This window comes from Melospiza georgiana, chromosome 29 (assembly GCF_028018845.1).
Source record: "Melospiza georgiana isolate bMelGeo1 chromosome 29, bMelGeo1.pri, whole genome shotgun sequence".
NCBI lineage: Eukaryota > Metazoa > Chordata > Aves > Passeriformes > Passerellidae > Melospiza > Melospiza georgiana.
Window position 1 is genome coordinate 1,184,343 of NC_080458.1, and position 26,174 is coordinate 1,210,516.

General features: G+C 45.4%; 1 protein-coding gene across 1 annotated transcript in view; it reads right to left on the bottom strand.

Annotated features, from left to right (window-relative positions):
- LOC131094392 (zinc finger protein 572-like) overlaps positions 1 to 22,111 on the bottom strand; it is a 68,195-nt gene extending 46,084 nt beyond the window's left edge. The window contains exons 1-3 of the mRNA XM_058041986.1: positions 22,024 to 22,111; positions 21,604 to 21,641; positions 5,301 to 5,349 (exon numbers count right to left, since the gene is read on the bottom strand). Coding sequence (XP_057897969.1) covers positions 5,301 to 5,339 — 39 coding nt within the window. The 5' untranslated portion in view covers positions 5,340 to 5,349; positions 21,604 to 21,641; positions 22,024 to 22,111. The remainder of the gene's footprint in view (positions 1 to 5,300; positions 5,350 to 21,603; positions 21,642 to 22,023) is intronic.
- Positions 22,112 to 26,174: the final 4,063 nt, after the last annotated feature.

A 26,174-nucleotide genomic window follows, 5' to 3' on the forward strand; every position in this document is an offset into this window, starting at 1 on the left:
TTGGGGTTTACTGGGGTTTTTTGGGTTGTTTTTTAGTGGCTTTTTTAGGGTTTTGGTGGTGGTTTTTTGGTAATTTTTCAGTGTTGTTTTGGGATTTTTTTGGGGTTTACTTTTGAGTTTTCCAGTGGGTTTGGGGGGGGGGGGGGGTTTGGGGGCTTTCTTGGTGCTCTTTTGGGTGCTTTTTTTGGTGTTCTTTTGTTGTTGTTTTTGGGGTTCTCCAGTGTTTTTTGGGGTTGTTTGGTAGGTTTTTTGGTGGTCTTTTGGGTTTTTTTTGGGTTTTCCTGGTGTTTTCCTGTGGTTATTTGGGGTTTTTTTGAGTTTTTTATGGACTTCTATTTGGGGTTTTCTAGTGGGCTTTTTGGTGGCTTTTTTTAGGGTTTTGGTGGTGGTTTTTGGTATTTTTTCAGTGTCTTTATGGGGTTATTTTAGGAGGGTTTTTTTGAGTTTTCCAGTGGGTTTTTGGGAGGTTTTTTGGGTTTATTTAAATGATTTTTTTAGGGTTTTTAGGGTGGTAGTTTTTAGGGTTTTTCCAGTGTCTTTTTGGGTCTTTTTCCGATGTTTTTGGGGAGTTTTTTGGCAGTTTTCATGGAATTTTTTGGGGGTTTTCTGAGAATTTTAGAGATGACAGAAAAGCAGAATTGGGAAAGGAAATGCTTGCTGAAATTAATTATTTAAATCAAAAATAGAGTCTACAATTAATTAACCAGTGAATTTAATGACTGCAGGACCGAGTTTATTCTGATTTTCAGCGGTTCACAAGGCGGAAATTGCAGCTCCCACCTCCGATCCCGATTTCTCTGCCCGCAGCATTCCCAGGATTTCCCCGGAGAGCCGATGCTCCTCCCCCTGCCAAAGCAAATGCGTCGGGGGCTGCTGGGGCCCATCCTGGAAGCGAAACCCCGAGCTCAACTCTTGGGCCAGGGCCCAACGCACCAACCCAACGCCACCGACCCTCTCCGGCGCCGGGAGGTAGAGGCGCCCATTGCGCGGGCACACGGCCAACATTCCCGGCTGGAAGGGCACCACCAGCTTGGAGCCGCCCCCGCAGTAGGACAGCAGGGAATTGCCACCGGGGCCAGGCAGGATTTGGGTGAAAACCACGGGAAGGTCGGAGCAGCGAAGGAAATTCCGCTCGCGGCCGCAGCGCGAAAGGAAGGGGAAGTGCTCCTGGTAACGCCCGCTGCGGTTCCGCTCCAGGTGCCGGAAGAAGAAGGAGAGGAATCCGACGTCTGGGGGAAAAATTCCGGGATCAGTGACAGGGATTTTGGGGGGGCTGTGTAAAGAGGTTTTCTTTGGCGATTTTGTGGAGAATTTGTGGAGATTTTTTGGGGTTTCCTGATGGTTTTCTGGGTTTTATTTGTAGGGTGTTTTCAGTGTTTTTTGGTATCTTTATAGTGGTTTTAGGGTTGTTTTTGGTATTTTTCCAGTCTTATTTTGGCTTTTCCCAGTGTTTTTTAATAGAGGCCTAGTCGGGTTTTTCAGTCATTTTTTGGACGGTTTATGAGTTCTTTTGGATGGTTTTTCACAATTTTTTCGGGATTTCAGGGAGAATTTTTGGGGTGTTATCGGTGGGTTTTTGGGATCTTTTTTGGTAATTTTCCCCTTATTTTTCAGGTTTTTGGGGGGTTTTTGAGGGTTTTCTAGTATCTTTTTGAGTGTTTTTTGGGGTTTTTTGAGAGGTATTTGGGGTTTCTTTAGGGTTTTTCTGGTGCTACTCTGGAGTCTTTTGCAGGTATTTTTGAGGTTGTTGTGGTGTTTCTAGGGGTTTTCTTGTGTCTTTTTGGGGTTTTTGGGGGGGGGGGGTTTCTACTCTAATTTGGGGGTTTTGTGGTGGTTTTTTGGAAGTTTTGTAGGGCTTTTTAGCGAGTTTTTTGCCAATTTTGGGGGTGTTTTGGATGCTTCTTTGTGGTTTTTTTGGGGTTTATGTGGAGATTTGTTTGGGGAGTTTTTAATGGTGTTTTGGTGGTTTTAGTGGTCGTTTTGGGGTTTTCTGGGGAGTTTTTCCTGTCTTATTTGGGGTTTTTCAAGTGGTTTTTCATAATGATTTAGTAGGCATTTCTGGTGGTTTTTGACAGTTTTTTGGTGGGTTTTGGATGGGTTTTTGCCATTTTTGGGGGCTTTTTATTGAGATTTTCTTGGGTTTTATTGGTGGTTTTTCTGGAATTATTTAGGCAATTTTTGAGATTTTTTCCAGGTTTTTTTGGGTGATTTTTAGGGTTTTTCCTATGGTATTTGTGGGTTTCTTTGGGGTTTTTCGGGTGCCTCTTTGGGGTCTTATGGGGCTTTTTTTGAGGTTTTATGTGGTGGTTTTCTGGTTTTTCTTTTAGGGTTTTCCTGTCTTATGTGGGGTTTTTCCAGTATTTTTTAATAGTGGTTTAGTAGGGTTTTTTGAGGATTTTTTGGTGGTTTTTGGCAGTTTTTTGGGGTGTTGGTTTTCTGCCATTTTTTGGTGGTTTTGTCATGATTTTTGAAGCATTATTAGTGGAGTTTTCTGGAATTTTTTTTGTGATTTTTGAGTTGTTTTTTAGGAGTTTTTAAAGGTTTTTCCAATAGTATATTGGGGTTTCTTTGGGGTTTTTCTGTTCCGCTTCTGGAGTGTTTTTGTGGGTTTTTTGAAGTTTTTCTGGTGGTTTTGGGGGGGGGTTTTGGGCTTTTTTTCCGTGGGTTTATGTGGTTTCGTTGATGGGTTTTGGTGGAGATTTTTTTGGGCTTTTCTGGTGGATTTTTGGGGTTTTTTCATATTTTTTTGGTGGTTTTGGGGGTTTTTCCGGTGGTTTTTCTATTGCTTTAGGAAGGTATTTTGGAGGTTTTATTGAATTTTTTGGAGGTTTCTGTGAAGTTTTTTTGGGGTCTTTTTTGGTGCTTTCCATGCAATATTTTTCGGTCAGTTTTTGCATTTTTGGGGGGGTTTCAGGTTTTTTCCCAGGTTTTTTGGGTGTTTTCCCATTGGTATTTTGAGATTTCTTTGGAGTTTTCCAGTGTCTTTTCAGGGTCTTTGGCGGTTTTTTGGAAGTTTGTGTGGTGGTTTTGGGGGTTCTTCTGGTGTCTTTTTGAGGGGGTTTTTTTGGGTGATTTTTGGTGGTTTTGGGGATTATTTTTTGGTAGGTTTTTTGGTTTTCTGGATGGTTTTTAGAGATTTTTTAAGAGGTTTTTGTTGAGATCTTTTTGGCTTTTCTGGTGGATTTTAGGAGGTTTTCTGTTGGTTTTTTGGTAAGTTTCGTGGAGTTTTTTTAGGGGTTTCAGGGTGGTTTTTGGTTTTTTTCTGGCATCTTTTTGGTTTTTTTGGGGGATTTTCAAGTGGTTTATTACGGATTTTTATTGGGGTATTTCGAGTTTTTAAATTGAGTTTATTGAGAGTTTGGGGGTTTTTGTGGAGGTTTTGGAGTTTTTTTGGTGGGTTTTCCAGAGTTTCTTGGGGGGCTTTTCCAGTGTTGTTTTTGGGGTGTTTCTTTGGTGGTTTTTGGGTTGTTTTTTTTTTTTAGCCTTTCATAGAGGGATTTTTCAGTTTTTCTGGAGTTTTTCTGTATCGTTTTGGGGGTTTTTTATGTTTACTTGATGGTTTTTCTGGTTTTCCAGTGGGTTTTTTTGGGTTTTTGTGGTGATTTGTGAGGTGGTTTCTGATGCCTTTTGGGGTTTTTTTAGGTTTTTCTAGGTTTTTATTTCTTGTGGTTGTCTGGTTTTTTTAGGGCATTTCTGGATTTTGATTCAATGTATTTTGGGGGTTTTGTGGTGTTTCTTGGATTTTTGGGGGCTTTTCTGCAGGGTTTTCCAGTGGTTATTTGGGGGGGGGGGGGGTTGGTGGTTTTTGTAGTGGGTTTTGGGGTTTTTTGAAGCTTTTTTGGGGTTTTTTGAAGGTTTTATTTGGTGGGGTTTTTTGGGTTCTTGCAGCGTCTTTTGGAGGGTTTTGTGGTGATTTCTGAGGCCTTTGGGGATTTTTTTTAGGTTTTTTTCTGGTAGTTTTCTGGTGGTTTTTTGGGGTTTTTATGGGGTTTTTTTCAATATTTTGTGGGGTTTTTGTGGGGTTTTTGGGATTTTTCAGGGACTTTATTGAGGGTTTTTCCAGCGGTTATTTGGGTTTTTATTGGTGATTTTTGTAGTGAGTTTTGGGGATTTTTTGAGGCTTTTTTTTTGAGCGTTTTCCAGTGTGGGGTTTTTTGGTGGGGTTTTTTTGGATTTTCTGGTGGTTTTTGTGAAGATTTTTTGTGGGTTTTTTTGGGTTTTTCCAGGGTCTTTGTGGTGATTTGTGAGGTGGTTTCTGAGGCCTTTTGGATTTTTTTTTTAAGGTTTTTTTTTTCTGACAGTTTTCTGGTGTTTTTTTTTTTTTTTTTTTGTTTTTTTTTTTTTTTTTTTTTTACAATGTATTTCAGGGTTTTTGGGGTGTTTTTTGGATTTTTTAGGGGGCTTTTTTGCAGGTTTTTCCAGCAGTTATTTGGGGTTATTGGTAATTTCTGTAGTGGGTTTTGGGGGTTTTTTGAGGGTTTTTCCAGTGTTGCTTTGGGCGTTTTTTTTGGTAGGATTTTTGGGGGGGTTCAGGTGGCTTTTGTACTTTTTTTTTTTTGGTGGGTTTTTTTGGGTTTTTCCAGGGTCTTTTTGGGGCTTTTGTGGTGATTTGTGAGGTGGTCTCTGGGGCCTTTTGGGTTTTTTTAGTTGGTTTTTGGTTTGGTTTTTTTCTGGCCATTTTCTGGGTTTTCAAAACTGTATTTTGGGGGTTTTGTGGTGTTTTTTTGGGGGGCTTTTTTGCAGGTTTTTCCGGTGGTTATTTGGAGTTTTTTATTGGTGATTTTTGTGGGTTTTGGGGTTTTTTTCACACTTTTTTTTTGAGTTTTTTGGGGGTTTTTGAGTGTTTTCCCAGTGTTGTTTTGAGGTTTTTTTGTTGGGTTTTTTTGGGGTTTTCTGGTGGTTTTTGTGGATTTTTTTTTTTTTTTTGTTTTTCCGGGGTTTTTTGGAGGTTTTTGTGAAGTTTTTTGGGAATTTTATGGATGAAGGAAAGGAAGAATTGGGAAGGGAAAGAAGAATTGGGAAGGGAAAATGCTTCATAAAAATTAATTTTTTAACTTAAGAAATATTTCTTAATTAACTAATTAGGCAAATAATTAATTCAGGATTTAATAATTAGGGAGATTAATGACCGAGGAAATTATTAATTAATGAAATATTTATATGCAAATTAGGCAGTCCCACGTAAAACTAAGGATTAAATCCTAATGAAGGCTCAAATCTCAATTAATAACCAAATCCAAATAAATATTCAGCTCCAAATTAACAAGAGATTAAATTATTCAGGTTAATTAGGGCAGTACCTTTGAAGCAGGTGACGAAGTTCTTGACTTTGGTGTCATCCAGGAAAAGCTGCAGAAAAAGCAGGAAAAGGGCGAGTTTTCCCCAAAAAACCTGGAATTTATCTCTGGGATGCATTTGGGATCTGTCCTGGATCTTTTTGGTGGTTTTTTTTAGGGGGATCCAGCTGGGATTTGCCCCGGAAATTTTAGGATTGTTTTGGGATCTGCCCCGAGTCCATGGAAAGGTTTTTTTGGGATTCCTTTGGAATCTGAGTGGGATTTGTGTGGGATCTGGCCAGGATCCAGCTGGGATTTGTTTGGGATTTATTTGCGTTTGATACAGGTTTAATCTGGGTTTAATCAGGGTTTAATCTGGGTTTAACCTGGGTTTAATCCATGTAATGGGTTAAAACTTTAAGTTTGTTCATCAAAGCTGACAAAGTTATTCCAGTAAGACTGTTGCCTAATAAATTTCCAGACTTAAAAGGATAAGGAAGGTGAAACCAAAGACAATGGGTTCCACAAACATTTGTTTATCTGCTTAGTACACTGTTGGGTGGTGGGCTTGCTATGATTGATAACACAGTATTAGCTTATCCACTCAGTAAACTTAAGATTCCAGGAACTCAGTAGATTGAGCTTAAAACTCCAGGAATCAGATAAAGGAAAAATACCAATCTTCATCTTCAGACCTCCGGGAGGTGGACTATGACCACCTAGACACAAAAGAAGAATACGCAGAGTACTACACAACAACCCAGAAGCAGGACTGTATAAGAACTCCACGAAATATCACAAGAGTGCGGCAGTGGCGGAGCGGAGACTCCCCTGTCGCCCAGCGCTGATTTGCTTATTGCTTTGCCCACTGTTATCAATAAATTCTCAATTGATTTTACTTGGCAAATTGTCAGCTCAATTTATAACAAATTTGGTGCTGTGACTTGGATAGGATAACTGCGGAGGGCGGATTTTACCGAGGAGGCGCCCCATCTCTGGTGGCCTCGGGTCCGACTTTTCGCTTCTACCCTACCGATGAACCAAAATTTAAGGCATTAAGCAAAGGGAACAGGTCGACCCTGTAAACTTTGTGCACAAAGGTCCAGACGAGGACGCAGGACGCGTGAGTATCATGCGGCAGCCATTCAGTCTGGGTTGGGTAACCTGGAGTGTTGCGAGTGATAGGGGAACCGGCAGCTCAGATTCCCCAAGCGATTGCGGACCCTCAGTAGTGCGTTTCCTACTGTTCGTGAGAACATGGACCACGAACCAGGGGAAGTGAAAGCAGATTTGTTGTGTGAGTGTACTCCATAAGACGGGGCGGGCGTACTCCAGAGGATGGGACAGACGAGAAGTAAGCCGTCTGTATCTGATAAACTTGGTAAACTGCCCCCAGTGCCTAGAGACAGTCCGCTGGGATTCATGTTAGATAATTGGGAACATTACCCTAGCACCAAGGGTAAAGATAAGACCAGGATGATTCACTATTGTGTAGAAATCTGGGGCGGGAAGGAAATATCCCCAGGGGTATATTGGCCCATATTCGGATCGGAAGAGTACTAGGTCCGACAGGATTTAAATATATGGGTGAATTCAAAGCCCCATCTTAATAAGAAAGAAACCGATTATGCAGGGGTTTGGGTTGAAAGACCAAGTAATTTAATACAAATATACCCTCTAAGGGAGAGGGGTGGCGGCGTAAATTATAAAAAGAAAAATAAGAAAAAGGAGGAAGTTCTCTTAATCCCACCCCCATATACCCTTCCAAATGCACCCCCTGTTCAAACAGAGAGACAGGATGAAGATTCCCCTCCCCTTCCTAGACGGTTATCCTGACGGCCCAGAGACTCCCGAGCAAAGGGAGCCACCTAGTGAGCAAAGGGGACCACTGACTCGAAGTAAAACCAAAAGGCTCAACCTCTATCCCCTAAGGGAAATGCCAATGGGAGGTGCTCAAGCTGGAATTGGGTTTATATCATTTCCCCTTAATTCAGGGGATGTCAGAGAATTTAAGAAGGAAATGGGCAAGTTATTGGAAGACCTACTGGGAGTAGCCGAAAGACTGGATCAATTTTTAGGCCCTAATACCTACACTTGCGAAGAAATACAATCAATTACTGAGTATTCTTTTTACTACTGAGGAGAAAAACATGATTCGGAGGGCAGGAATGCGCATTTGGGATGCACAACATGTCCAGGGTCTGCGTGCAGATACTAAATGGCCCCTGCAGAACCCTAATTGGAACCATCAGGACCTGGTGCATAGAACTCATATGCAGGACTTGAGAAACATAATTATCCAAGGAGTAAGGGAGGCAGTCCCGAGGGGACAAAACATCGACAAAGCAATCAATGAGAGGCAGATGAAAGATGAAACCCCTACAGATTGGTTAGAAAGACTTAGGCCTAATATGCAGATGTATTCAGGACTGGACCCAGATAGTCCAGCAGGACAATCTTTTCTAAAGATGCACTTTGTAGCTAAATCATGGGAGGAAAAAACTTGAAAAACTGGATCACTGGGAGGACAGGGGTTTGGATGAACTCCTAAGGGAAGTTCAGAAGGTGTATGTAAGAAGGGATGATGAAGGACATAAAAGACAGATTAGGATGATGGCCGTGGCTGTCAGGGAAAGAAGAGAGTTGGATTATAAGGGACGAATGTTCCAAGGAGAAAAAAAGGAAGGAGCTGGAGCTCCAAGTATTGAACGAAGGAAGAGTGTTTGTTTTTACTGTGGGAATAAAGGACACTTTAAGAGAGAATGCTGCAAGAAGAAGAGGGATGAGAGAATGTTTCAAGAAGATTAGGGGCGTCAGGGGCTCTATCTGCTGGGGACATACAATAAACATCAAGAGCCCTTGATAAAACTTAGAATAGGTCCCCAGCGTCAAGAACATGAATTCACGGTACAGGAGCTGAAAGATCAACTGTTCTAATTTTGCCTGCAGGGTGTAAAATTTCCCGGGAAACTGTTGTAGTAATAGGGGCAAAAGGGGAACCATTTGAAGTTCCAATTATCAAAGAAGTTCTAATAGAAACAGAAATCAGGATAGGGGTGGGGGATTTTCTTTTGGTTCCTGAGGCAGATTTTAACCTTTTGGGGAGAGATCTAATTGTCGAATTGGGAATAACTATAGAAGTAAAGAATGAAGAACTAAAGGTCAGATTGTGCCCCTTCAGAGTGGAGGACGAGAAGAGGATTAATCCTGAGGTGTGGTACACCCCTGATAGTGTGGGGCGGTTAAATATTCCACCCTTCTTTGTTACCATACAGGACCCTGAGGTCCCGGTACGGGTGAAACAATACCCAATTCCCCCAGAAGGCAGAAAAGGATTAAAAGCTGAAATTGACCAACTAATAAGCAAAGGACTTTTAGAACCTTGTATGTCGCCTTTTAATACTCCCATTTTACCAGTTAAGAAACCTGATGGGACGTACCAGCTAGCCAATGACTTAAGGGAAATTAACAAAAGAACTGTGACTCGGTTTCCAGTAGTAGCAAACCCCCACATCCTCCTAAGTAGATTAGGACCCGAGAATGTTTGGTATAGTGTAATCGATCTCAAAGATGCATTTTGGACATGTCCGCTAGACGAGAAATGTCGGGATTTCTTTGCTTTCGAGTGGGAAGACCCAGAGACGCACAGAAGACAGCAGTTGAGGTGGACGGTATTACCTCAAGGATTTACTGAGTCCCCGAATTTATTTGGCCAGGCTTTAGAGCAAATACTCCAGGAATATCAGTTAGGAGAGCGGGTAAATTTGATTCAATATGTGGACGATCTCATTGCAGGAAAGGAGGAAGATATGGTTAGAACAGAGAGTGTTAAACTATTGAAATTTTTGGCTCTAAAGAGGCTCAAGGTTTCAAAATCAAACTACAATTTGTGGAGGAGGAGGTAAAATACTTAGGACATTACTTGAAAAAGGGAGAGAAGAAAATAGACTCTGAGAGGGTTAAAGGGATCCTCTCACTCCCTTCCCCAAAAAAGTAAGAGACAAGTAAGGCAGTTGTTGGGTCTGGTGGGGTACTGTAGACAATGGATCGAAAATTACAGTAGTAAAGTTTTTGTACAACAAATTAAGTCATGAGGGCTTACTGAAATGAGATGAAAATGACCAATTACAATTAGAGGAACTGCAACAAGACCTAGTTGCAGCTCCAGTATTGAGTTTGCCAGACCTAAAAAGGCCCTTTTATTTATTCATTAACACAGAGAATGGCACGGCTTATGGGGTACTTACACAGGAATGGGCGGGGAAAAAGAAGCCCATAGGATACCTGTCGAAATTACTGGACCCTGTAAGTAGGGGATGGCCTACTTGCCTACAGGCAATAGTGGCTTGTGCATTACTAGTGGAAGAGGCAAATAAGATTACTTTTAATGGGGAGTTGAAAGTTCTATCTCCCCACAACATTAGAGGAATACTACAACAAAAAGCAGAAAAATGGATTACGGACTCCAGGTTATTAAAATATGAAGGAATCTTGTTGGACTCCCCGAAATTAACTTTAGAGGTTACGAGCTTGCGAAACCCTGCTCAATTCTTGTATGGGGAACCCGAGGAAAATCAGTTGACTCACGACTGTATGACGACTATTGAAGAACAGACCAAGATTAGACCAGATTTAGAAGAAGAGGAACTTGAAGAAGGAGAAAAACTATTTGTAGATGGGTCATCTAGAGTGGTGGAGGGAAAGAGAATGTCTGGGTATGCTGTAATTGGTGGAAAGAATTATGAGGTACTGGAATCTGGGCAGCTGAATAAATCTTGGTCAGCTCAAGCATGTGAGCTGTATGCGGTATTACAGGCCCTTAAAAGGCTGCAAAATAAAACAGGCACGATTTATACTGATTCAAGGTATGCATACGGGGTCATGCACACGTTTGGGAAAATATGGGAAGAAAGGGGATTAATTAATTTGCGGGGAAAGAACTAATTAAAGAACTAATTAAAAAAGTGCTCCAGGCTCTAAGGGGACTGAAAAAGATTGCAGTAGTACATTTAAGGGGACATCAGAAGGGATTAGATTTTCAAATCCGGGGAAATAATTTAGCAGAACAAGAGGCAAAACGTGCCGCAGTATCAGTATTAACACTGAGAGTGAGGGAAAAGAAATATAAATTGTGTGGAGTCGAAGATTGGGAGTATTGCCTCTGCTGCCCAGACTACTATAATGAGGACCCCCTGGAGGAAAGGAAGAAGTGCAAAGCCTGTGGGGACCGCCTAGAAGAAATGTCTTGTGGCAGATGTTATGGAGCATGGGGGGCAGATGGCATAGAATGCATTTGTTACAAACCAGGTGCAGAATATTGTCAACGCCATCAGGAAAGATTGTTATATTTATAGTTTTACTACAGCAGAGAAGGAAAAACTGTTGCAAATGGGCTTAAAAAAGAACTCTAACTACGAGTGGAAACTTCCAGATGGTAGAACTATTGTTCCAAAGGCAGTGGCATGGGGAATCCTACAGAAACTGCATGAGCAGACACATTGGGGAACACAAGCCTTGGTAGATCAATTTGGAACAAAATATATGTGTGTAGGGGTATATAACATAGCAAAACAGGTAGTCAGAAGATGTGTAACCTGCTTAAAAGTAAACAAAGCTTATCTTCGAGAACGTCCTTTCGGGGGCAGACCTCTTGCCTATAGGCCATTCTCACACATCCAGGCTGACTTTACTGAATTACCTAAGGTAGGGAGATACCGATACCTGCTAGTCCTAGTAGACCACTTAACACACTTTGTGGAAGCCTTTCCAACTACCAGGACAACTGCACAAACAGTAATTAAAATTTTGCTTGAAAATATTATACCAAGATATGGGGTCACGAAAGTAATTGACTCTGATAGAGGACCACATTTTGTGTCTAAAGTCATTCAGGAAGTAATGAAAATAATGGGGATACAATGGGACCATCACACTCCGTGGCACCCTCAAAGCTCAGGAAGAGTTGAGAGGATGAATAGGGAAATAAAGAAACAACTCACTAAACTGATGATAGAAACAAAGTCGTCATGGATCAAGTGTTTACCATTGGCACTACTAAATATTAGAACCCAACCTAGGGCTGATGTGGAGGCTTCCCCCTTCAAAATGCTGTACTGGATGCCTTACAACTTAAATACACCCCAAGACCACCCCAGCCTCAGGGACCAGCAGATTAATACATACTTGACCACCCTAATGCGATATAGGGAAGAACTGTGGAAAAAGGGCATGATAGCCCGAAGACCACCACTGGAACTTCAGTTGCACCAGATCCAGCCGGGTCATTAGATATTAATTAAATCATGGAAAGAGACTTCGTTAACCCCACAATGGGAAGGACCTTATCTTGTTTTACTCACTATAGAGACAGCAGTCAGGACGGCAGAGAGAGGCTGGACGCATGCTAGCCGAATCAAAGGACCAGTGCCTAAGCCTACTACGAACTGGAAAGTAACCAGTGCCCCAGGAGACTTAAAAGTAAAACTCCAGAAACAATAGGAGGGTTGTTGATGGTGTCGATGTAAAACTTGTCAGGATAGACGGTGGAATCAGCCACAAAAGAAAAAGGGGGGAGTCAAGTTCTTGGAAAAATCATAGACGGTGCTATGATAATAAGCTGTAATCCGATCCTTCGTACCCTTGGGTCATGAGCTCTCTCTCTGAAACAGCATAACAGTGATAGGTTATCACTGAAGAAATACCTCTGCTGCGGAGAAGACTATACCTCTCTCGTAGCTCGAGGCAACCAAGTTGACGAGCAAAGGCAGAGTGGTAAGTACCTGTGGAGGAATCGATTCTAACCTAACAAAGAGAAAGATTGTGGAACAGGCGGAGCATGAACTCCTAAAAAGAAAAAGGGCACAGTCACTGAATTGGGGAATGAATTGGCAAATATTTCAATCCGGAGACAACAACTACCATCTGTTCTGGCAGGTTCTGGTTTTCCCCTTATGTATGTTACCACCTGAGTGGGTGGGTGCAAAAGGAGCTGAACACCAACCTTTTAAATGGTCACTCACACGATGGGAGGACTCTAAGGTGATTCAAACTGAAATAAACAGGACCAGGAGACTTCTTCTCCTGTGTAATGCCTTTATTAAAAAAGTGATCAGCTCAGGATCGGGCGGCTCGACGGGTCTGCAGCGTCCGTCGTCTCCCAGGGCGACTCAGAGGAGGAGGATATGCGCAGCTCTGTCCACCAGGGGCAGAGCTGGGGATCAGATCCTCTTGGGAGCCTTTTTGGGTCTCCTGATCCCATAAGATGGTGTCAGATGTTAGTTTCTCCCACTCAGTCGGCCTGGTCTCAGCTCCGGGGTCAACTCCCATGGTCAGGGCGAGAGGGTCCGAAGGTGTTCCGCGTCTCTGCAGGCTCAGCACTCGGTTCCTCACGTCCAGACATCACTCCAGTCTCTCAACTCTTAGGTGGCTCGTTGTTTTTGGGGTTTTTCCATGAGTTTGGAGATGGGGGTCTCACAAAGCATTCTGGTCTTGCGCGTCACTTTGCATAACCCCCCCCACCTTCTCAGGTGTCTTCACTATTCTGGGAAAGGTACAACTTAGCCTCGGGCAAGGTCCCCACCCAGGAGAAGGGCCATTACCTCGCCCCGGCCAGGGCTTTTACTAATACAAAAACAACCATTAACGACAACGACCCGTGATTACAATAACAAAACACACAGAACTTGGGCAGAGCCAGTGGTCTGGCTGCCTTTTTGAAACTTTTTCTCATAAAAAAATATTAACTGAGTTTTTTGTTCATAACAGTCCCCCCTCTTTTTCTTTGATCGAGCTTAAACCCTAAGCTCGCATCAACTCTCGATTTTTGTTTTGAATCTACTATAAATCTCTTGTGCACTTTGGTAATCACGGTTACTTAACCTTGTTACTTTTTTTGGTTTCTTCAGGTTTGTCTTCACGGCAAACACTATTTTACTGAAACAGATAAATAAGCATAGTAAAAATAGCAATCCTCCAAGTGCACACACAGCGAGAAAAACTACCTTTTCCCACACATCCTTTTTGAAAATCTCCAGGTTCTCCCACCCGCTGGGATCAAGTGTAGGAGTTTGATCTTCATTATTTACACATGCTAACTTTTTTATTTCGTTTGAAATGTTCCTAATAATTGAATTCTTAATTTTTAATACTGCCTGGAGCCGGATAACTTTGTTTAACATAGATAGTGGGATCCGAATTTGGCTTTTACAATTTTGGATTTTCTCAATTTCTATTTCACTGTGCCTGTTCTGTTTAATTTCTCCCAAATTATATATAGGAACTCCCAAACTTCATCCAGTTTCTTTGGGTAATAAGAAAATTGGTTTTATCACTCTAGCAGTGCAGCTGCCAGACGAGATCAAATCTAGGGGTTTAAGGCTCCCCTGAAATGTGTTCTTAAAGGAGTTTATCTCTTTTCCAGTATACCCATATAAATACTTGTAACAAACAATTTTTCTTACCATTTTCACTATTTCTTTGCTTTTTACTAGATCTGCTGATCTTGTTTCAGCAGCATCCCATTCAAGGCACAACCAGGCTTCCCCTATAGGGCACTCTCCTAGGAGTGGCTGCCTAAAAGTGGCAGTATTGTATACTATCCAATACACTCTCATATTTTTTTTTTTTTTTTTTAAAGACCAATTGGGAGAGGTTAACACAATCAGGGTTAGAACTGATGTGGACTCTCGACAAGGAGCTCACTTCCTCCTCACAGCGGGCTTGGTAGTATTCATTGCACGGCTCAGCTGGGCTCCCCTGAGCACCACCAGCAATCAGAGCCATCAGCACTACCCTTCCCAAGAGTCCGGTATGGGTCATCTCACACAGCCTGCCCACCCGGCCTTGCCTCTTGGGGAACTTTACTGAGGAAAAGCTTCCAAGCTCTTTAGAGTCCCTTCTACCCGTTTCTCTGGTTAAACCTCTCTCGGTCTGTTCCTTACCAATTTTGGTTTCCCCTCCCAGGGGAGTGTTCTGTAGAGGATTAACCTGGAGTCTTTAGAAATAAATTGGGGAACTTAACCCGAATTACTTATTTACAGTCCTAAACTTTTTTCCAACATAATTTACACAGAACAGTCTTAAAACATTTTAAGCAATATTAGAACTCTGATACCATTTTTTTTTTCCACACAGTTCAGTCTTTTTGACTCTTCCTTCTGAGAGTCATCTTTAAATCACAGTATACTCAGGTGAATTAACTTGTGAAGCAGATGAATCTTGTCCAGCGCCGGGGGGGTGAGAGTGATGTGGACTCTGGTCCAATGCCAGAGGGAAAAACTGGGACTCTGGCCCAATGCCAGAAGGACAAAGGGGTGGAGTCCGATCCAATGCTAGAATGCCAGAGGGAAAAAAAAAAAACTGGTGTTGAATCCTGGTCCAATGCCAGGAGGTGAGAGTGATGTGAGTCCAACCTTTTTCTTTTGGTCTGCACAGTCGAATTAGTAATGAAGAGTACCTGAAACGGGCTTTCAAACACAGGCATTAATGGTCTGCAATTTAATGATTTTATCAAAACTCAGTTTCTCTGTTTAATGTTATTGGTTAATTTCTCATTTTCCATAGCTTGCATGTTTCTCTCATCAACTTCTACATACTCTGTATTTTGCAAGGAGTTGTATTTCTCAGCTAACTTAACTCCCAAAGTATTTTTATTCCCCTATTTTTCTGTGTATTTAATTCACTAGTTTTTCTGTTCTATTTTTCAAGATCTTATCTATTTATCTCTTGCTTCTGTTTCTCACTTTCACTTACAGCTTAAATACTTCTTTCAACCCCTTACACTTGAATTTTTTTCTCTTTTTTTTTCTTACGCCATTCTTCTACACAATACACTTCCCTCTAAGGAGATGTGGTAAAACTTATAATGCACAATCTACATTACCTCTATTCTAATTTGTCTATATTTATTCTCACACATTCCTTCACACCCTCAAGACACAAACTGGATCATTATTGCTAGAAAATCACTGTGGCTCCCCTCACCTTGGGGTTGGCCCACAGGTCTCAGCATCTCTGGGCCTCCTGGAAGGGCCCTGGCTCTGGTTGCCTCTGGTGCACATTCACCTGTGAGGCTGTCTGCGTGTCACTCACGCTCTTACAGCTACGGCTCCCTCACACATCTGGGGAGCACTAGTCTCGTTTGCAGGTCACACACACTCTTTGGCCACAGCCCCCACCCGCCTGGGGGACACAAGCCTGGTTTGCAGGTCACACATACACACACTTTCACTGCCCCCTTCCCACGTGCCCGGGAAGTTGAGGCTGACTTTGTGACTCGCTCTCACGCACACAACAAGACAACAATAAGGTACGTTTTACTTTCACATCACTTATTACAAGTTAAGTATTACTGGCCAGTTTTGGTGCTATTGGATATCCTTTCTACCTAGCTGTTTTTTTCTAACTTCAGATGTTTTTCACTATACTATACCATACCATACCATACCATACCATACCATACCATACCATACTATACTATACTATACTATACTATACTATACTATACTATACTTCTTAGTACTTTGTTGAGACAGGAGTTATCTGCTCCTGTATCTACTCAAAAATTCTAATTCTTCATTTAAGGGTCCCACTTCAAAGTTTACCAAGGGCTCTTCTAGATGTTACATCAGGTCCCCTATAGTGTAAAGCCCCTGACCCTCTAATCGTCACCTTTAAGGATCTTCCCTAAATTATCTTGTTCCCTGGCTATTGCCTCATCAAGACTGAGTTTTCTACAAAACCTCCTCACGTGTCCTGCCTTTCCACAGTAAGAGCAATGTCGCTCTCTCAAAGGGCCTTGAGGTGTCTCCATCCCTCTTGCACCTGACAGTACTGACCTATCCTTGCCTCCTCCTGGTGGTGGACCCGCCCACCCTGCACTTTCTCTAGCTACAGCAACCATGATCTTAGCCTTGGCCTTTGCTTTATCTTTCTCCCTCCTTAAATACACCTTCAGTGCCTCTTTTAATAACTCATTAATGTTCTTCTCTTGCCAATCTTCCATCTTTTCCAGTTTTCTCCGTATATCAGGCCAAGATTTGGTAATAAATTGGACTTTTAGTAGCATTTGACCTTCCGGGGTGTCTGGGTCTATTCTAGAGTACAACTGAAAGTTCCACCTTAGGCGATTAAGCCAGGCAGCAGGAGCTTCATCTTTCTCCTGTGCACCCTCAAATGCCAATTGGGTATTAGTTCCTTTGGGAACTGACTCTTTGATCCCCCGTATTATCAAAGACCTATATTCCCTCATGGCCTTCCTCCCCTCCTCCTGGTTAGGGTTCCAGTTGGGATCTGTTAGTGGCAATTTCTGTTCACCTGATGGCACCTGGGGTCCTGGACTGTTATCTTTCTCCCAAATTTTTATGCCAGCCGCCCTTATCATCTGGACCTCTTCTGGGGAAAATAATATACTCAGGATGGAATTCATTTCCCCCCAAGTGTAGATATTTGGACCTAGAAATTGATCCACTTGTTTGGCTATGCCCACTGGGTCCTCAACTAAATGCCCCAACTCTTTCTTGAATCCCCTCACCTCAGAAGCAGTTAGAGGAGCATTCACAAAGCCAACACCTCCCGCCACTCCTCCCATAGGAACCTCTCTGAGGGGAAAGAGTCTCTCTGCCTTGGAGGTCTTGGATCTGGTGCTACAGTATGGCCCATCTTCAGATGCCAAACTACTTTGTGGGTTTTCTGGGTTACCCTGAATGTTCTGCCCATCAGCAGGTGTATTTGCTGATAGCTGTCTATCGGGCAGGGAGGCATTTGTGTCCCAACTAGGAGGAGGTAAAGGGACAGCAATAGGAGGGGGAGAGGGATCTGAGTAGATATTAAGCGGAGCTGGAGAAGGGGTGGAGAATGCAGCAGGTGGAGTAGGCACTTGTGGTGGTGCAGAAGGAACTGGAGGAGATACTGGGTTCATCATAGCAGAAGCTGAAGAGGTAGAAGGAGGAGTTTGAGCAGGTGGTAATGAGATGGCAGCCGGGGGAGGAACCGGACCTGCCATTTGAGGTGCTTGAAGAAGAGGATTATAAGGTGGAGGGGCAGATGGAGGGGCAGAAGGAGGCAAATAATCCAGGGGGTCCCATCTTTTTTTAGTTCTATCATCCCCTCCTTCATTCCCCTCTTTCTTTTTCTGTACCTTACAAATTTGCACCCCTTCATCCCCAACAGCACTCTTTAACCAGCAAGTCACATACAATAATTGCTCAGGATCAGTATCCCCTCGAGCTGTCAGATAATTATTTAATTGTTGGCACATCCACTTATCCTTTGTCCCACACCAAGGCCATCCTCCTTGCACCTCTAATTCTGGCCACACTTCCATACAATAATGGATCATTTTCACTTTATCTAATCCCTCCGTGGCCTCTATAGAATCCCATTTTACTAACAGTTCTCCTAAGGGACTATTGGGATGTATATACCTCAGTCTCTTGCCGGTCTTTTTACTACTACAACATCCCATTTTTCAAGTCTCAATAAAAAATATCCCGAAGGTGCCTCTACTGACCGGGAATTTCAAAAAAAACCTTCCTTGAGGAGCTCCAGCCTCCTCCACTGAACTTCAAATTTACTGCCTGATGCTCAGGACTTTATACTGAAACAACTGCCCAATCTCTTGATTGCCTAACTTCCCAGCGTCAGGTCTTACATCTATCGGGACTTAAACACACGAAGCCACGGCCAAGAATCCGGGTCGTGCCTGACACCCTCAGTCAGGAAAAACAACTGCCTGATTTTTAGTTTGCCTAACCCGCCAATTTTTAGGCTTCACCGTATCAGGACTTAAAAGCAAACCGCAGCCTCCTTCGCTGGGGTTTGTGCCTGACTCCTTTGTCAGGACTTACTTTGCCTGCAGGGCTTGTGAAACACCCGAATCCTTCTCGGGACTGACAAATCTTACTCGAATCCTTCTCGAGACTTACAAAAGTGCCTGACCTCCCTTCGTCAGGACTTACTTTGCCTGCAGGGCTTGTGAACCACCCGAATCCTTCTCGGGACTGACAAATCTTACTCGAATCCTTCTCGAGACTTTACAAAAGTGCCTGACCTCCCTTCGTCAGGACTTACTTTGCCTGCAGGGCTTGTGAACCACCCGAATCCTTCTCGGGACTGACAAATCTTACTCGAATCCTTCTCGAGACTTACAAAAGTGCCTGACCTCGCTTTGTCAGGACTTTGGGGTGCGTGCCACTCATACACAGTAATTCACTCCGCACGCCCGGAGTGGGGGGGCCCTTTATTCCCCCTTGGGAGACGACTCACTCACACTAATTCCACTCGCGTCCCCCTGTTCCTGGCCGCTTTTCTCGCGAAAAAACGGAACCGCAGTAATGAGGGGTCCACTCTCGCTTCGAAGGTCCGGCTGCCGGCCCTCGTCTCACTCACACACACATGCGCACGTCTCCCGCTCCCGCCACCGAGTTTCTCACCAGTCCGGTGCTCCGGTGCTCCTCTGCGTCGCTGTCCTGAGCCGGTCCCTCTGGTCCTGGTAGCCAGCTGTCCTCTGAAGATCCAAGATGGCCAGTCCTGAGTCCTCTTGCGGCGTGGCTATCCCGGACGAGAGCCCCCAGCTGAAATAAACAGGGCCAGGAGACTTCTTCTCCTGTGTAATGCCTTTATTAAAAAAGTGATCAGCTCAGGATCGGGCGGCTCGACGGGTCTGCAGCGTCCGTCGTCTCCCAGGGCGACTCAGAGGAGGAGGATATGCGCAGCTCTGTCCACCAGGGGCAGAGCTGGGGATCAGATCCTCTTGGGAGCCTTTTTGGGTCTCCTGATCCCATAAGATGGTGTCAGATGTTAGTTTCTCCCACTCAGTCGGCCTGGTCTCAGCTCCGGGGTCAACTCCCATGGTCAGGGCGAGAGGGTTCGAAGGTGTTCTGCGTCTCTGCAGGCTCAGCACTCGGTTCCTCACGTCCAGACATCACTCCAGTCTCTCAACTCTTAGGTGGCTCGTTGTTTTTGGGGTTTTTCCATGAGTTTGGAGATGGGGGTCTCACAAAGCATTCTGGTCTTGCGCGTCACTTTGCATAACCCCCCCCACCTTCTCAGGTGTCTTCACTATTCTGGGAAAGGTACAACTTAGCCTCGGGCAAGGTCCCCACCCAGGAGAAGGGCCATTACCTCGCCCCGGCCAGGGCTTTTACTAATACAAAAACAACCATTAACGACAACGACCCGTGATTACAATAACAAAACACACAGAACTTGGGCAGAGCCAGTGGTCTGGCTGCCTTTTTGAAACTTTTTCTCATAAAAAAATATTAACTGAGTTTTTGTTCATAACACAAACTATAGTTACGCCAGGGGCACCCACATTTCAATTACCGGTTGGGTCTTTAAGCCCTTACTGGTACCAAAACCGAACTGTAGCATTTTATATGTGTCCTGCTGCTAACCCAGGGAAAGGATATTGTAACTACCCAGGTCATTATTATTGTACTTACTAGGGCTGTGAAACAATAGCCAGTGGATGGCTACCACCGCGGAAGGACGAGTACATTGGAGTCATTTGGGGACCTAAAGGTTGCACTCAACCTACACTTCACAACTATATCGACACCGGGGATCAACCACCGACGGGGAATGTCTGCAAGTATTTGAACATTACTACCCAGAGGCTAGCAGATGCCTCGTGGTTAATAGGGAAAACCTGGGGTGTCCAATTTGCAGTAGCCGGGAAGGATCCTGGCAGTCTATTTGCTATTAAGAGATAGCTCCACCGGACCCGGAACCAGTGGGACCGAATCCGGTACTGAATCCAGAAGTGAGCATAGGTCGAACCTCAGACCCAACCAAAGACAACTCCTTAAATACAGTTGGGGAAGAGATCGATAACACTCAAGTGAATAAAACAACAGAGCAGAACACTTTGTGGAAAGTAATACAGGCCAGTTTTGGAATTCTAAACAAGACCAACCCGAACCTGAGGGGTGTTGGCAATGTTATAATATCCAGCCTCCCTTCTATAAAGCAATTGGGGTAACTGCAAAAGCTAGAAGGGTGAATGGGACAAATCCTAGTCAGTGTCACTGGAAACAGGACAAAGAAAATACTAATTCTCAGGGAATAACACTCTCCCAGGTAACAGGGAAAGGGTGATGTATAGGGGCTATACCAAGAGACAAGCAGCACTTATGCGAGGAAATCATCCGAGTAAAAGACAGCACACCTCCTGCGGAATGGCTTCTGCCTTCTGCTAATACAAAATGGATATGCCAGGGCATCGGAGTAACTCCCTGCTTATCTTTGAAATTGTTCAACCACTCAAATGACTACTGTATCCAAGTGACTATCATACCTAGAATTATATATCATTCCATGGATTATGTAATTGATCAACACACTACAAGGGAACACTACTTGGTCAAAAGAGAACCATTTACGGCATTGACAATAGCTGCCCTCCTCACAGTTGGGGGGGTAGGGGCTGGCACAGGGGTTACTTCACTGATTACTCAGCATAAAGAATTTAGGGAGCTTAGAATTTCAGTTGAGGAGGACTTAAGCAGAATCAAACAAGCTATTGATGGATTAGTAAAGTCCGTACGGTCCTTATCAGAGGTGGTGTTACAAAATAGAAGAGGATTAGATCTGCTGTTCTTACAGCAGGGTGGACTATGTGTAGCGCTTAAGGAAGAATGCTGTGCTTACGCTGATCATACCGGAGTTGTTATTGATACCATGGCAGAACTAAGAAAACGGCTGGAACAAAGAAAGAAAGAAAGGGAAGCACACCAGAGTTGGTACGAGTCATGGTTCAGCCACTCTCCCTGGTTAACCACACTACTGTCTACCATTGCAGGGCCCTTAATTTTACTGGTGCTTGGGCTTACATTTAGGCCATGTATATTCAATAAGTTGATTGCTATAGTAAGAGGACACTTGGAAGCTGCACATCTTATACTTGTTAGGGCTAAGTACGAGCAAGACTCAGAAGACGAAATGTTGGAACTTGCTAGACTGGAATTGCAAAGATTTAATAAACAAAAATAAACAAACAGAAACGATTTGATGAACAAAATGGTTAATAAGAAAAAGGGGGGAATTGTAATGGGTTAAAACTTTAAGTTTGTTCATCAAAGCTGACAAAGTTATTCCAGTAAGACTGTTGCCTAATAAATTTCCAGACTTAAAAGGATAAGGAAGGTGAAACCAAAGACAATGGGTTCCACAAACATTTGTTTATCTGCTTAGTACACTGTTGGGTGGTGGGCTTGCTATGATTGATAACACAGTATTAGCTTATCCACTCAGTAAACTTAAGATTCCAGGAACTCAGTAGATTGAGCTTAAAATTCCAGGAATCAGACAAAGGAAAAATACCAACCTTCATCTTCAGACCTCCGGGAGGTGGACTATGACCACCTAGAAACAAAAGAAGAATATGCAGAGTACTACACAACAACCCGGAAGCAGGACTGTATAAGAACTCCACGAAATATCAGAAGAGTGCGGCAGTGGCGGAGCGGAGACTCCCCTGTCGCCCAGCGCTGATTTGCTTATTGCTTTGCCCACTGTAATCAATAAATTCTCAATTGATTTTACTTGGCAAATTGTCGGCTCAATTTATAACAATCCGGAATTATTTTGGGATTTGATCAGGATCCTCCCGGGTTTTCTGTGGGATCCTCCCTGCGATTTTTTCGCGGTCTGTCCAGAATCCAGGCGGGATCCGTTGCCCAGAACCCCCTCCCGACCTCCCAACCCTTATCGATCCCTTATCGATCCCTTACCAATCCCCCCTCACCTGTCCTTGGTGATCTACGTAATAAAAATATTCGCGGATTCCAGGTTCCGGTCGCTGTCCCTGCTGGTACCGGAGCTCCGGGCGCGAGCAGAGCCGCAGCACCGCCTCCACCCTCATCGCGACAGCGAGCGGCGACTCCCGACAGGGCCAGGCCTCCTCCCTGTCGCGACAAGCGACAGCGACGGCCGCGCCACCGGCGCCACCCGGAAGTGGCCACCTGGGGGAACCGCAATTTGTGAGCACCGCGGGTAGTGCGGCGGTGAAAAGGTTCTGGAGGGAAGCGGAAATGGAAGGAGAAGGGCCGGGGGTGTCCCGCAGTTATAGGGACAGTTAATAGTCCCATATAAATCCTATAGAATCCCTTCAGAAACTCCTCAGGGCTTCTCTATAGGGGCTCAAAGCCATAAAAAGGCTCAGCGACCCCATAAAAAACCCTCTATAGGCCCCTATAGCGCTGCGCCCCCTCATAGATGCGCCCCTCGCCCTCCCCTCCCCCGGCGGCTTCCTGCCATTTTGCCCTCAGGGTTTTCAGAGCCCCAGAGGCAACGGGAAAAGCTCCGGGCTGAGGGAAAAAGTTGGAAAATGAGGCGGAAAAATCTCTGGCTGAGGGAAGAAACACCGGGTTGAGGTAGAAAAAGAGAGGGGATGGGGCGGAAACAGAGTGGGATGAGGGGAAAAGTGGAAAATGAGGGGGGGAAATGACGGGGGAGAAACCACAAAATGAGGGGGCAAATGCCAAAATGAAGAGGGAAAACACCGGGATGAGGAAAAAACCACTGGGATAAGGGAAAAATATAAAAATGAGGTGAAAAACTAAAAAAAAAAAAAAAAAAAAGAGGGAGATAAGTAATGAAATGAGGTAAAAACCCAGCAAAATGAGATGAGAAAATACTGGGATGAGGGGAAAGCCACTGGGATAAGGGGGAAAATATCAAAATTGGGTGAAAAACAAAATAAATGAGGGGGGGGGAAACACTGAAATGTGGTAAAAGGTGGGAAGATACTGGGCTGAGGCAAAAAATCTGAAAATGAGGTGGAAAAACAACTGGGATGAGGGGAAAATTACTGGGATAAGGGGAAAATACCAAAATTACGTCAAAATGTGAGAGGATAAGGCCCAAAACACCAAGATTAGGTGGGAAAATACCAAAATTAGGTGGAAAAGGAACAAAATAAGGCCAAATATAATAAGGGGGGGGGATCATGAGGATGAGGGGGGAAATATTGGGATAAAGGAAAAAACCCCAAATTTAGGTGGGAAAATCCCAGCCCAATTGTAGCTACTCCCAGTATGATCCCAGTCACTCCTAGTATGATCCCAGTCACTTGTAGTGTAACTCAAATCACTCCCAGTCACTCCCAGTATGATGCCTGTGGCCCCCAGTCTGATTCCAGTTGCTCCCTGTCAATGCCAGCATGACCCCAGGAGCCTCCAATATAATCCCAGTGACTCCCAGTCTCTCCCAGTATATCCCAGTCCCCCCAGCATGCTCCCAGTCACTCCCACTTCCCCCCAGTTACTTTCAGCATGATTCCAGTTACTCACAGCCATTCCCAGTCAATCCCAGTATGATTCCAAGTATCCTCAGTGTGATCCCAGTCTCACCCAGCATGGACCCAGCTGCTGCCACTGTCATCCCAGTGTGATCCCAGTTGCCTCCAGTATAGTTCCAGTTGTTCCCAGTTCCTCCCAGTATGATCCCAGTTGTCCCTAGAATAGTCCCAGTACCTCTCAGCAAGGTCCAGCTCATTCCCAGTTGCCCCCAGCATGGTCCCAGCTGCTCCCTGTGTGCTTCCAGTCCCCCCAGTATGGTCACAGACACTCCCAACATATTCCAGTTGGCCTACTACAGTGCTAGTTAGCTCAGAATGATCCCAGTCTTTCCCAGTTCCTCCCGGTTGCCTCCACCATGATCCCAGTTTCTGGCAGTTGCACAAAGTGTGTTCCCAGTGGCTCCCAGGATGACCCCAGCAGGAGCAGTAGTCACTCCCAGTATGGTTCCAGTCACCCCCAGTATGACCCCAGTCAGTCCCAGATACTCCCAGCATTATTGCAGTCATGCTCAGAGTGACTCCCTGTCATTCCCAGTGTGGGCTCAGTTGATCCCAGTCGCTTCCAGTATGGTTCCAGTCAGAGCCAGCACCTTCCCAGTCACTCCCAGTATGATCCCAGCTATTTCCCATAGGATCCCAGTATGATCCCAGCATGGGCACAGCTGCTCCCATGATCATCCAGTAGTGTTCCAGTTGCTCCCATTTACCCCCAGTGTGGTTTCAGTCTCTCCCAGTCATCTCCAGTTGCCCTGAGTTGCTTCCAGCCTGATGCCAGTTGCTCACAGCCACTCCCAGTCACCCTCAGTGCAGTCCCAGTTCCTGCCAGTATGATGCCAGTCACTCCCAGCATTGGCCAGCTTTTCCTACTATGATCCCAGTAGGATCCCAGTAGCCCCTAGCACGGTTCCAGTCACTTCCTGTTCCTCCCAGTGTGATCCCAGTTATCCCTAGTATAGTGCCAGCCAATCCACAGATGATCCCAGTCCCTGCCAGCGTGGTCCCAGTCACACCCAGTTGTCCCCAGTGTACACCCAGTCATTCCCACTCGCTCCCAGTTGCCCCCAGCATGGGGTCCCAGTTCTTCCCAGCATGGTCCTACCTGTTCCCAATGTGGTTCCAGTCACCTGAGTATGGTTAACAGATACTCCCAATATATCCCAGTGTCCCTCAGCATGCTCACAGTCATTCCCAGTTCCCACAGTACAAACCAGTCCCTGGCAGTGCTGCCACTGCTGGGATCCCCCGGCCCTGTGTGCGTTCCCCCTGGCAGATGTGTCGAGAGGAGCCCCAAGGGCTGGCACTGGCCAGGCAGGGTCCCCAGCAAGGCCCAGTTTGGATGTGCAGCCCCCAGTTTGCCCAGTTTGCCTCTCCTTTGGCCCGGGCCCAGTTGCCCCCACCCGCAGCGGCTGGGAGCAGCCGAGAGCGCCGCACTGCCCATCCCGACCTGTCCCGGCTCCATCCCTGCTCCTGCCGCGTCTGCGAGGGCTGCGGGAACAGGGCACCGAGGGTGTGGCTGCTGCTGGGGGAGGAGGAGGAGGGAGGGAAGGGGAAGGATGAAGGAGGAGAGCCAGAAGGGATGGAATAGGAGAAGGAGGTGGGCTGAGGGAGGAGGAGAAGGAGGGATGGAAGAGGAGGAGTGGGAGGAAGAGGATGAGGAGGCACAAAGGCATATCGAGGAAAGCAGAGGGAAGCCCCAGCGCTGAAAGCCACCCTGAGCCTGGACTGAGCCCTAGTGTGGGCAGCAGAGAAGGGGAGGTTTCTGCTCCTCAGCCCAACTCAGGTGAGACCCCACCTGCAGAGCTGCTCCAGCCCTGGGGCCCAGCACAGGAAGGACCTGGAGCTGCTGGAATCAGTCCAGAGGAGGCCCCAGAGGTGCTCCAAGAGCTGGAGCCCAGCTGGCCTGGAGCCAGGCTGGGAGAGCCGGAGTGCTCATCTGGAGAAGGATCCAGGGAGACCTGAGATGTCCTGCAGCTCCCTCTGTGCTCTCAGCCAGGCAGAAGCAGGCTCTGGATTCAGCCCTGGAGGACTGCAGGTGTTGGGGGTGATATCCCACAGATATTCTGTGGGATATCTCCTCCAGGATGCAAGCTCCTCGGTGGAGGAGTGAATCCAGGAATGTGGCTGTGGTCGTTCTTTCTCATGGCTTCCCCCAGCCTTGTTATTCCCTTGCCCATTCCTGAGGGATATAGTGCAGGTTCAGGTGCCTCAGCACCACCAAACCCTCCCTGAATTCACACCCCTCACCCTTGCAATTGTGACTGGGGATGGGGAGCTCGGCCCAGATATCCTGGGGGGTCCCTTTTCTGGGGGGATGTTTGGAGAATGAAGACCTTCAAAACTGAGCAGAAAAGGCCCCTTATAGGGACAGCAGAGCCCTGTGTCCCCCAGGAGGCCAAAGTGGGAAGCCCAGAGAGGAGGGAGCGCTGCCATTGGCGGGAGCCTCAAGAGCCTGGAGAGGGGCAGGGGGACTCCTTGGAGCCGCTGCAGCCCAGAGCAGAGAATGAGGGGAGAAGGGACCCCCAAATACCCCAGCATGCCTAAATGGGGAGACAGAATAGAGAGGAGCTTTTGGGATTGCTGGGACACCCAGCAGCCTG